This window comes from Puntigrus tetrazona, chromosome 21 (assembly GCF_018831695.1).
Source record: "Puntigrus tetrazona isolate hp1 chromosome 21, ASM1883169v1, whole genome shotgun sequence".
Classification (NCBI taxonomy): domain Eukaryota; kingdom Metazoa; phylum Chordata; class Actinopteri; order Cypriniformes; family Cyprinidae; genus Puntigrus; species Puntigrus tetrazona.
In genome coordinates, this window is record NC_056719.1 from 13,768,099 (window position 1) to 13,781,199 (window position 13,101).

Consider the following 13,101-nt stretch of genomic DNA (forward strand, 5'->3'; position numbering starts at 1 on the left):
TGATTACTGTTTAAAAAAAACTAAAATAAGGTGCAAGTAGAGCACTGGGTCGATTTCTCAAACGAGCCAAAAAATCTAATACAGAAAGACCTTACTGCCTAAATTTTAATTCAAACAATCATAATATGATTCAGACCATTACTATATAAGTCTTCTTTGTGTTGTTTTGCACAGGACAAAGAAAAAGAGGGAAAAAATCTTGCAAGTTAAATACATGATCTATATTGACACAGGGTGTGGATAGTTGAGCACTGGCCTGAGATCTCTGGATGTGACCTTTAACCTGCCACGTGATTTGTAGAAGCCCTAAGATTACCTTCCCTTCTAAATGAAGGGGGAAGGGTGCTGCCCATTCATTAATTGTCTCCTCTCCCCAAAAGCAACTGCCCCACATTTCTCAAAAAAGCTAGATACTTAGATACTTAGCACAGTCATATACAGCCTCTTGCTAGAAACACTACGTCCTCCACCTTGGTAAATTTCCCATAAAATGAGTCCAAAAGAAACTGATCTACTTTACGGTCTCTTTGAAAATGGTCCCCACCCAAATAACAATTCACTGACCTTTATAATGGGTCCATTACATTCGACTGGGTTTCTCTGAGCTACGTACAAAGTTAATAACTGAAAAAAAAACTGCAAAAGCACAACTCCTCCCGAAGTTCAGACGTTGGGGTTGTATTAGTGTGTTAAACAAGCATCAGTGTTTCTTCATAGGTTTACTTGGGTGGGGTTCTCCTATTAAAAAACATTCAGCACATTTCATTCAGCATTTTTTTGTGTGTTTTAATGTTCTTGTTACGGTCCAAGACCGGCATGGTGTCTTTTCAGGGGAGGTTGAAAGCTGTGAGATTAAAGAGGCAATGGGAAGAAAAAGACTCAAGTGGAGCGAACCATTACACTCTAAAGAGGGGTGAAGCATGAAAATATGCACGTTTTTGGGAAGGAGACTAAAGTACTAAACCTAAATATTGATGCTTCCTCTCCTAAATATGTAACACAGCAACCACAAGTTCGTCTTGGGACAAATTATGCACCAAAACTTAATACTCTGGTTTAGGATTTTCAACAAAACCCTAAAGCTGAGGAATAATAACAGTGCTTAAGACCACTAATAACCATTGTAACTATGGTATTTGTGGGTAACTATGCTACTACGGTAAAGTTTTATAATTTTTCCTGCTTAAAAGTTAAACATCTTGTCAAAAGCTGATGAAACATGTTTGTTTGAAACAAAAAGGCTTTCAGTGAAACTGTAACAGCATGTACATTTCACTAAGCAATTTCTATTTAATAACAGCTGTTTAATAAAAACCGGTAAGATTTGCTTTATTATCTCCTTTAATTAAAAGTTTAAGCTTGCATCTGCCTCACCCTGAAATCATCTTTTGTGTCTTTTATATGCACGTCCACATGTGTGGGACGAAGCAGCCTCTGTATCCTGATAACTAAACAGCAATGGCACGAAACTTCAAGAGGGCGAGACCTAGGGTGTGACTGCCTAAAGAAAATGGGCGGACAGTTTCAAAAAGAGGAGACAAGATCCATCCCCGGCTCATATTTGCATTCTTGCTTTTGAACGGCACTTCACGCATACCTACAAGTACATTTCTACTCGAGTAAGAGCATGTCACTACTGAATATGGATTGGGATTGTAAAGGAATTAATGATTCTACTTCTATTCCATTTAATGATTTGGGTTTCTTAATGAGACTTTTAGTAGTTTTAAGGAAGAAAGAATAGACAATATTTGGAAAATAAGAGTGTATTTACTGCTCTTATAGTAGCTGTCAAATGATGAGATTAATCTTTTCAGAGTTCAACAAAATTGTTATAATGAGAGCTGTCAAAGTTAATGATGCAACTAAATGGGTTTAAAAGCATTAAAAACCCATCCAATTTAACAATATACGTGCTGCATTCTGTTTCAAAAAACGTATATTGTGTCTTGAAAAATTATTAGAACAGATCACATGTAAGATCTATAAAATGTTATCATGAAATTAAAGTGGATTTGTATTTTCATGCCTTATGCATGTAAAAATGTAAAAATATGAGATGAGTAAAGAATGTTGTTGTGTATACGGTGCCGCTCACTGATATTGGTATCCTCGGCAAATATGATCAAAGAAGGCTGTGAAAATTAATCTGCATTGTTAATTTTTTTGATCTTTCATAAAAAAAAAAAAAAAAATCACATAAATCTAACCGTTTATTGGATAATACGAATTTAACATGTGGGGAAGTATCATTATAAAATAAATGGTTTTCTCAAATATACATTGGGCACAGTTATTGATTTACATTTATATTGATTTACATTTTTTTTTTTAAAACAAACTATAAGTACAAATGAAAAAATAAGAACACATTCATGATTGTAGTTATTATGTAGATTTATGAGGTTGTGGAGGCTCATTCTAGTGCTACAACTGAGCATGTGCAATAAAACACAGCCATATTACCTGATCCCTCCGATCGGCCGTCGCTTCCGATAAGAGGTACTGTGATGGCAGCGGTTGCCACTCCATCTGTGGGTACGGTGGTGTAGACCACTGGTAAGGACTGCACCACCACTGGGATGGTCTGCAGCTGCCCCATTTTACTGGGCATGTTGACGGAGGGTATGGTGTGGATGACATGCAGGATCTGCTGACCTCCAACCCCTTGCGTGGACGCCAGGATGGAGCCTGGCGACAACACGGCTGGGATGGTGGCGCTCGCCGTGATGTTCTGAGGAGGCAGGGTCACAGGGGTGGAGGTTGCTGTGGCTATCGGAAGGGAAGGGCGGGGCTTGTTGAGGGACAGGTCCACGGGTTCCGTCTGGTCGCCATCGTTGTGTTGGGTGCTGATGTCACGGAGCGGAGGGGGCGAGGATTTGATTTTGAGGTCTGTAGGCTCAGGACAATCGTCTAACGGCTCTTGTTTCTGTGGAAGCACAAAAATAGAAGAAAACCGTGAGGAAAACTAGGGTATAAGGGAGATAAGGAACGAATATGGAAGAGCAAACGAGGCGAGGAAGGAGATTATGAAGGACAGAAAGGAAAGGGAGGGTACGGAGCGCTCGTGCTCAGCTGTGCAGCAGCTCCACAAAACACAGGAACAATGGCTGGCCAGATTGGGCCTCCGCGCTGCAGAGGAGAAGGCCTGAAGCTGGCACGAGTCCAGCTCAACACAGCCAAGCCCAGACACACACATTTATACACACATACACAAAGATCTGTGTGTGTCTGTGTGTGTGTGCGCGTGTAAGCTACACCCACTAAATTCCCTCTGCAGTGAGACTTCTAAGTAACCTTAAGGTCTGTGTGTTTATGCTTTCTGTGAGGTAATAAAACAAATGAAAAGTTTGAAACTAATTCCTGAACGACACTTCATGCAAACAGAGAGGTCGGTGTATTTTCAGCATCAGCAAGGGAACACTGAACTTAAAACCTTAAACTTGTGCTGCCTACTCATGCAAAACTCATTTCCAAGATGAAAGGATATTGCGGGTGGTTGTCAGGGTGTTGCTATGCGGTTGATTAAGTGTTTTTTTTAGCACATTGGTTAGCAGTTGTTGGGTTACATCTGTAGCTGGGTTTCCATCCAAAGCTGCGAATTGAACTTATACACAAAGCTGGAACAAGCACCATTTGCACCCAACAATATAACTTTCTAAACTTGCACTATAAATCACTAAGAAAAGTATAATTTTCAGATATATTAAATTAGTTGCACCTCAAAGCGAAACTCAATGAATGCGATCATTGCTTTTGGAGGTGGATGCTGCTGTTTGGGAACGCAGCCGTGTAAGCCATTTTTGGGAGGCAGTTAGAGAAATACTTTAAAGACAGACTTTTGTCTGCATTTTAAAATAACCATAACAATATTTCAGATGCTCTGGAATGACATGAGTCTGCTGGTTTTCAGGTTTTGCCTTGATCAGATCATGACATTTTCATGCGCTTGGAGGAATTATTCGCAAAATGCATTTTCATCTCCCTTTATTTGCATTCAAAAACCACCTAGTAAGCATAAAAACGTTTAGAAAACTAATGAATTTTTATTTAAAATATGGCATTTCTGTCACTGGTTTCTCATGCGATACTTCAAAAATGTGCATTAAATAGGTTGATGGAAACCCGGCTTGTGATATTCTGGCCTCTAATTCTGCAATGCAAGTCTATAAGAATTCTAAGGATGTAAAAACACTATTCAGACTATTTATTCAGACTATTCAGATTTCTTGCTTTTCACATCCTGCTTGCTGAAGGCACTAATTAAAATATTTTTAAATGAAATATTTTTTTTCCAAATGGTGGCAGTCTACATTTTAATCCAGCTTTTTAAAGCTTTTGGCAAAGTATTTAACCATAAATACCATAAGTTCTTTATTTTATGCTTTTATGATACACTCATCTAAACTTTTTCTCTAATACCCAATAATAGGTATTATGTAATTATTATTAATGCGGGCATAACTGTACAGTTGTATGTCAACTTGAACTTTCCGATTCACATGCTTAAATGACATCATCAAAAACATAACATTACATTTTCAGCATGGCAAATTCTCATGACGTCAAAAAGTAAAAAAAAAAAAAAACACAAAAGGGAAGACAGGTACAGACAGAGGTTATACAGCTGAGTTGTGTAACTGTAGGTGTTAGGAGGAAACGAATGAAAGAAAATGAGAGCGAGTGGGCCGGGGTGGGAGCGAAACACAGAGAATAAGGGGAGAGTGGGTGGGAAAGGCCTCCGGTTGCCATGGAAACTGGGAGGTATATCAGCTGACTCATTTTCCCTCTCTCACTCGATCCCGCCCACCTCTCTCTCAGTCTCTCTATAGTTCTCCACCCTGCCACCTCACTCTCTCTGCATCCCCACCCTTCATCCACTCCACCTTTCTTGTCCTCTTGAGTTGTTTTCCATCGCTCAAACTTCAAAAAAAAAAAAAAAAAAAAATCACGTAAAGATGCAGCGTTCGAGTGGGGAGAACGACGTCGATAAGTGACCCAATTATCACTAGCGTGCTGTGTGGGATGTTAATTGAGTGTGTTCAATATCTATTAGCAGTTGTAGGAAACTGTCTAGGCCTGTGGCACCAAGTGAGGGTTGTGAGAAGGACGAGCCTTGTGGCTGTCATTATCAAAACCAATTGTGTTTGATCTGTGTGATCTTTTACAACAACATTCATATTAGCTTTAGTTGCAAAAATAACTGACAAATTGCCAAAATCGACACCAAAGTCATCAAGTTATTGGCAGTTTTTTTTTTTTTTTTAATTAAACAGACAACATTAGATGTTTGTTTAGATCTCCATTGTAATAATAATTACATCACCTATAATACCAAGTCTTATTAAAATGATAAGTAACACTTTATTTCAATAGACATTTTACTAACATTTAGTTAATTAACTTTAGACATTCTATGTCATTTTGCAACAACTTGTCGACTAGCAGTCAATAAAGTATTAGTAGACCGTCTGCTTTATATCTTCGAACACTTTTTTTGATGGGTCCGCAAAATAATGACTTTCAGAAACTTTACAAGTATATGTCAACTTATTCTACTAACCCTAAATCTACCCTGACAGTCTACAATGAGAGTTATGAGACATGTAGTTACAGAATAATGAGAATAAGTTGACACGTAGTAAACTTACTTATAGTGTCCACTGTGGATTATCAAAATAAAGTGTAACCAAATTATTTACACCAGGATTTTTTCGGTATATGGTAACTGCATACAATCCAATACAGTTGTTTTTTTTAGCTTTTTGATAGCTTTTTTTTTTTTTTTTTTTTAAACTACTGACTTAAAAAATAAAGAGTGGATGAGCCATGTTTGAGTTAATTATTAAAAAACAGCCAACACACCAGTGCATGCTAACAGGTGTGCTGTGTGAGAGGATTTAACTGTCAATATCAGCAGCTGTCAACAATATATATTCGTCATTTAAAAGAGAAACTGAAACAAGGATATAAGAGATTTACACAGACATACTTAATGTAAGCAAAGCAGCACTGGCTCCTCTTTACCCGAGTTACACTACCTCGACACTACCTGCCTTCACAGCGAGGACAACAGCTCCCCAGTTTATTTTGGATACTTTAATCCCCTTGGACACCTTTTTGATACTTTTTTGAGATTATATGTAAAACCCTCTCCTTGGCCTGATGCCACACCTATCGAGTCAGTTGTTGCTCCTCCCACTACACAAAGCAGACTAGAACAGAAGATCTGGCTGTGGATGTAAAACAAACAACTCACAGGTATACAATAGGCAGACCAATCAAAACAAAAGAATAGCCAACGTATCAAGCACACACAAAAATGCAAAGTGAAGAGTGTAGTCCAGTGAGAAACTATTTTCATAAACATAAGAGTGAGGACAGAAGAGCAACTGCTCATGGTAAAGGTTGGCAGCGCAGAGAGAACCGCTCCCTGTTTCTCACTGTGTAGAAATGCAGAACAAATTGAGACCGAGAGAAAGAAACTAGAACTATTATGTGAGTTTCCGGTGAAAAATCCTTCCGTTTAACATTGTTAGGAATGATGGACTGATGGCAGTATGACTCTCTGCTGACCTTACCGACAACCATTAACATTAATAATATCCCCAAAATGGTTTACATTCCACCACAGTACTGAGAGATGAAAATGCTTTGTTACAAATTGGGTTACTAATCAATTACAACAAATGACTGAGTGCAACTACGTGCATTTCTGGTCTTTGATCATGAAGTTCTACATGTTAATGATAACTGTTTTTCATGTCTTACAAAAACAGAGGGGATACTTATCCTACTAAAGTTCAAAATTTAGAGATAAGATAATGGTGTTGCACTGTGCTGGGTAGATTACTGATTACAAAGTACATAACAAAAACTGTACCTAGTAACGTAATCTGATGGATTACACCTATTCGGTAGCAGCTACTGTTAGATTAGAACTAAATTATTTTTGACCTAACCCATCCCAAAAAATAATCATTCTTTGTTATCATCATGAGGTGATGAAAAACAAATAATTAAATCAATAAAAATGTTACATTAAACTAATTGTCTGACCTCTCCATTCACATGTGATTACAGTCACCTGAATTATGACTGTATTATATTCCATAAAACTCCATCAGTTAAAAAAAAAAGAAAAAAGGTAATATACATTGTGTCATTGTGCAAATAATATTCAATCATGTAATCTACAGAAAAGTAAGTGCAATCTTTCAATTAAATTACAAGTACTACATTTTTAAAATCTGATTATGCAATCCAATTACATTTAATCAGTTACTACCCAATACCCAGCACTGGTGCTGCACTATGCAAACTACTTTATGTTGTAAAAGTTTAATGCTGCACCTTGAAATATGGTTATCAATTTCAGGAACTAATACCACTGACACTCATGATACCACAACACACTGAAAAGGTTATACACTACCTACTAACATATTCAGGCTTCAAGTACTGGTATTCCTTACATCCTTGCAGTCAAATGTTAGTCCAGTTGAGTTTTGGTCATTATGCTGGAAATGAACATTTGGTACCCGCTGCTTTAAAGACCTGAAGCGGTAAGACTTCTGTCTGCTTACGTCAGGATTAGAACATAAATAACAGCCCATCTTGTGGTGTCTCTCCAGTCTACCATTAAACTGTCAGAATGATGATCACTGTCAAAGACCCTAGTGTGTCCAGTACACTGCCCCAGGTTCACAGGCTATCTAACCCTGCAATAACTCTCTGCTCTCATCCCAGCTACATCCGTTCAATATCAGTATAAGCAACCTTTCCGAACTTTAGTTAGGCCAGTCATTTAGGATTCTTCAGGGTGTGGTGAACAGATATGGATGATAAAATATAGGAGTGGGAGAAAAATGGTAGGAGCTGAGGGTGATATTAGCGTCTATGTTTGTGGTCCTGTCTAACATTCGAAAGGGAGTGTCATGTAGCCTCTCCCACAAACAATTCTCCAACTACCCACCCTGGGCCTCATCGACCTACCGGGTTACAATGTCATGCTCTGTACGTAGACCTACTGTGATGTGTTTGAGCGCACAACTTTGAAATACCTGGCAAACGCTGCCGAGCCCCTAACTTCCTTTTCACAACCGCCTGCCATATCAGATTGCGCAGGTGAAATCAACAGCAGATTTTAACGGCAACTCCAAGGTACTTTTTCCCCAAACTGAACAACTCAATGAAGAACAGCAGCAGTCTTTGCCTTTCCCCCCGTGAATCTTTCTACAGATTTCTGACCAGTGGCAAAGCTGTTCTATAATAAACAGTAGTTCTGAATCGAGGTGAATCACTGGCTGGGTAAAAGCACATTAGACACAGAGAAGGCTGTATGTGTGTGAAGAGGATGTGAATAAAAGGGTGTGGAGCACATCTTTGTGCCTAAATGTTCCTGTTAGCTCCAGAGTGAGTGCATGGCAGGCATGCATGGTGAATGCGGATACGAGCATGTGTGTAACCCTGCAGGTATGTGGTATTCTGTGTGTGTCTTACGGCTTTAGGAGTGTATGGTGAGGGAGTGGGAGTGTTGTGAGGGGGTGGGGTGGTGTGTCAGTGTGTGTGTGTGTGTGTTCAGGCGAAGGGGTGTGGGGAGGCTACATCACAGTCGTTCCAACTCCCGCCAGAGCCTCGTTGCCATGACTACAGCAGAACGGAAGCCTCCCTCGATATATCCTATTAGGGCCTTGGCGAGACTTGGAAGAAAAGATAGAAGGACAGAAAAGGAAAGGTACAAAAAGATACCGCAACAAAGTGAAGAGGAAAGAGCAGTGGAGGAGTAATGTTAATACATAAAATATTATGTTATGGCTCCTTATGAGGACTGTAAGACACCATCCGGTAATGATCAATCTTCTACTTCTTCATGCTCTCTTGTATATTTAGTAATTGAAAAAAATAATTATTTCCAAGTTCTAAAACATTGATTTAAGGAAAAATTATATGAGTTTCAGCTCTTTCCTGGTCTCAGTCGCATATGAGATGCATATCGGTAGCACACTGAATGCAAAAGAGGAAGTGCTTTCAAAAACAAAATGTGATTGGCTGACTTGGCACAATTTCCAGAGGTCAGGGTGCATGGGTTTGTATCCTTTACAAGGCAGCTACTATGAGCTTTTCTGGTAGTTAAGAGTATTTGTTAAAATTTGCTGAGACAACACCTTCCGGTCTGTCTGAGTGTTTCATAACCAGGACGAGAATTGTGCGATTTGTTTAATCTAGAAAGCTTGAAAGTACAATTTCAATCCATGTCTGCAAAGACGACTCAAAGCAGATATGGACTAAAAGCGACAAAATTTTACCAATAAAAGGGAAGATGTGACCAATTCATCCCTGCATTTGTTTCATTAAAAAATGACCTCATAAACTTGGTCTTCTGGAGAAACATATTCTCTCTAGTATGCTGGACTTCTCCAATAATTTACTTTGCATAACCCCCTTCCTTTCTTGCAATCAACTACAAGCTCAAATTCACACCTCCCTCCGACCAATCAACAACCAATGTATAGAGGCAAGTCCCCACCCTACTTTTTTTCTTTGTTGACTATCCATTTCACAGATGTTATATCGACAAAATGATTTGTTGCTACTTCCGTTTCATTTTGAAGTAAAGCCTGAATCTACTAAGACAAACAGTCTAGAGGATCATATTATAAAACTATTAATAAATACATTTGTAGAATAACATTTAGATATGCCCTGGCCTTATCTAGAAAGATGTAATCTAAGTCTAGAAGAACCCGGAGGTCCACAGACTTCATCTTAGTGACACTGCAACCACACCCCTTTTCAATAACTCCAAGCTTCATACTCTCTCTCCTACTACGAAGTTCACCCCCCACACACACATATGCCACATTACAAAAGCTCACTCACCACCATACACTCCACCTCCTCTGGCTCCGGCTTGATTTGTATGGATGGCATCTCCTCAACAGGCTCAGAGGTGGCTGCAGTGGATTTCTTCGGACTCGTCTGACACTGCGAAGGAAAAACAGAGAACACTTAGGAACTAATCAGAGCATCAAGTTGTGGTGTTACCAACAGTGTCATGACCTCTGACCAGATTTGCGAAATCTACAGTCTGCTTGGACAAAGTCACACAAGTTCAGAAATAAATTTTAAATAAAAGTTAGCATGAGATGAGAGAGAGAGAGAGAGAGAAAGAGAGAGAGAGAATTAACAATCCTCACCAGTCTAATGTGAGAAGAGTCAAAGGGCAGTTAAGCTCAAGTTAGTTGGGGGAGGAGGAAACAAAAGAGATAATGAGTGGAAAATCAAGTACAGGTCAATCAAATGTGGGTGAGTGTTTGAAGAAGGAGGGAGAAATCACAGAAATTGGAAAAAAAGAAAGGTAAAAAAAACTACAATAAAGATTAAACTTTAGATATTACATCTGTGCTACCTTTAGAAACTGAATGGCAGAGGTGTAGAAAACAAGATTAGGGGTGAAGAGATGGTTCTAAAGACTGACCAGCTGAAGAAATGCAAGAGGAGAGAAAGATTGAACCAGTAGGGAGGAGTAGCTAGCAATCCTGTGTCGCCTCCCTCTTTGAGCCAAGCCGAGTCACACCCAATTCTTTAAGACCGAATAGCAGGAGAGAGGCCAGTCTCATAGAGTAGAGCAGCAGTAATAGTGGGGAGAGAGAGAGAGAGAGAGAGAGGAGAAATGTGGTAATGCTTAGGCATGGGGGTGGGAGTGGGGGGTCATGTGACCCAGCTGCAGTAGATTCCACAAAGAGGTGTGGCCCCCTATAGCTGGGGTGTGGCCGCCCTCAATGTGCCCCTCCTCCCAACCTGGCACGGACACATTGTGAACACACATGCACTATGAACAAACGTATGCATTCTTTTTAATGGCCAATGTTGTCTGAGACGGCTGGTAAACACCAGTGTTACCCAACGCTTCAAACACATCGAATGTGAGCAGAAAGGCTTTAAAAAACACTCACTGAGAGGCTTTGGTGAGTAAATAAAGTTGTGCTTCTCGCAAGTGGCCAGTTACTTCAATTGGAACCACCATTTTTAAGACTAACATTAAAAAATGATAGGCTGACAGCTTTTGACAGCAAGTAACCAAAACTGTACACTGGACCATTTCTAGCTTTATAAAATATTAACAATTAACCAGTTTTCTAAAATTTCTAATTAGCACTAAACAGTACCCATAAAAAGTTCTCTCAGCTGGTGAAATTGGGGGATGGGTCTCTGCAGGGGGATCGGATCTTGACTCACACATCTTTCCATCCATTAAGGAATCCCAAAAAAGACCTTTGTCCTGGAAATGTTGTCATTAGTTTATCCATGATGCCTAAAAATTTTATAACTTTCACATTCTATTTGGCAACACAGATATACAATATTCTTTGCATACAGCCATGAAGATAAAAAGGAGACTAACAATGATAGGCAATGTCTCAAATATATATATATATATATATATATATATATATATATATATATATATATATATATATATATATATATATATATATATATATATATATATATATATATATATATCTTTTCATTTCATGCCAGGTAAGTTTTTTCTGGAAGAAAGTGACTATTGGACTTTGTCTGCATGCACACAAGACTTCAGTAATATGGAGTGTTTCAATGATTGAGAGTAGCATTCGCCTACTAGCAAATCCTTTTGGACAAATAATTATGACGTATATTCACAAGGAAGCATTTATCAGAGTATGAGTATGTGTATAAATATATGTGTGTGTGTGTGTGTGTGTGTGTGTGTGTGTGTGTGTGTGTGTAAAGGCTCCCCTGAGAGCCTGTGCTGTGAGTAGTTCCAGGAATAAAAGAGGGTGGGGTGGGTGTGACCCCAGTCCATCTAAGCCCCAGCAGGAAGTTAAGTTATAGAGAGAGGAGGGGGTTCTCATTACTGAGAAAGGGAACATCAAGGATTAGATAGGATAGCACATAGTAGAGAGGATAGCAGAGAGCAGAAAATGAAAGAACATGGAAATGTGAAAAAGAGAGGGAATGATTGGGGGTGGAGGGGGAGAGGAAGAAAGAACCATCACAATCTGGGTCATGGTGATCTCTCTCACTCAGTCGCTCCCAAGCCCCTTGGCAACCAGTCCCCGCCCCAGTGCAGCGTGGGTAGAGTGGCCGTCTGGGACTGCATAGCTCACCACGCACACCCTTCTGTCCATCCCTCCTTCTCCAGTCATACTTGGGTTCTCATATTTAGGAAGTATTGGCTTCCTTAAACAATGGTAGGAATACTATTGGAACCTAACAATCCTCATTGTGAGGGAAAAGGAGGAACTAAAAGAGAAGGTTGGTTGGGTGAAGAGGTACCCCCTTTCCATATGATATAAACCAAAATGTTGGGGCAACTAGTGCAAAAAGACAAATGCAATGCCAAATTGTTAAAAGTCATCATCTACTTCAGGTGTTTCATGAAGGTAATGCAAGATTTATCAGAAAGTACAATTTATGGTGTACAATACCTTCTGTTTTCAAATGCAGGAGGATCAGAGTTCAGAGTTAAGGATAAGAGTTTTTCTTCTTCTAATTTTCTTTAATTTTACTAAAACTCTTGGAAGAAAGGAAGCCACACTAGATTAACTGACCATTGCATTTGTTGCAGAAACAGTTAGCAGTACAAACCCAACCCTAATGCAATGACACATTATATCTCTTAGGCACATCCAAAAAAATGTCAGGGGCTTCCCAGGCTTTAATCAATTTTTTTTTCAACTTGAACCTCAACTAGCCACCTAAGGTCAGCAGAACCTTGTTAAAAAAAAGTTGCTTTTTGAGAACGTTACTCTGGGACTTACTAGGACCAGAAGAGGCTAAACTCATAATGCATGAGGCCCTGAGAAGGAAGTAGGGCTTTAGCTCTGAAGGGCCAAAAGGGTGTTCAAAGCTGTATGTTGCACAATCATGTAACCCGAGATTGGACGTTGGCTCGTGCTCCATACCACGGCTAGGCCCAACTGGACCCCCTAAGAGGAGTGGTTGAGAGGGTGCAGGAGAAGTACATGTGGAGGGGGCAGGGAAGTATGGGTTGTTCTCTGAGCAGTGTGGGACAGTTTTTCTAGCAGCAGGGAGGAAAGGCCTATCCAC

At 39.5% G+C, this 13,101-nt stretch overlaps 1 protein-coding gene across 2 annotated transcripts in view; it reads right to left on the reverse strand.

Annotated features, from left to right (window-relative positions):
- The window catches only part of klf8 (Kruppel-like factor 8), a 32,056-nt gene that overhangs the window by 5,624 nt on the left and 13,331 nt on the right, over nt 1-13,101 (reverse strand). For both annotated transcript variants that reach the window (XM_043221377.1, XM_043221378.1), the window contains 2 exons: nt 9,883-9,987; nt 2,467-2,929 (listed from right to left, as the gene is read on the reverse strand). In XM_043221377.1, the coding sequence (XP_043077312.1) occupies nt 2,467-2,929; nt 9,883-9,987 (568 nt within the window). The remainder of the gene's footprint in view (nt 1-2,466; nt 2,930-9,882; nt 9,988-13,101) is intronic.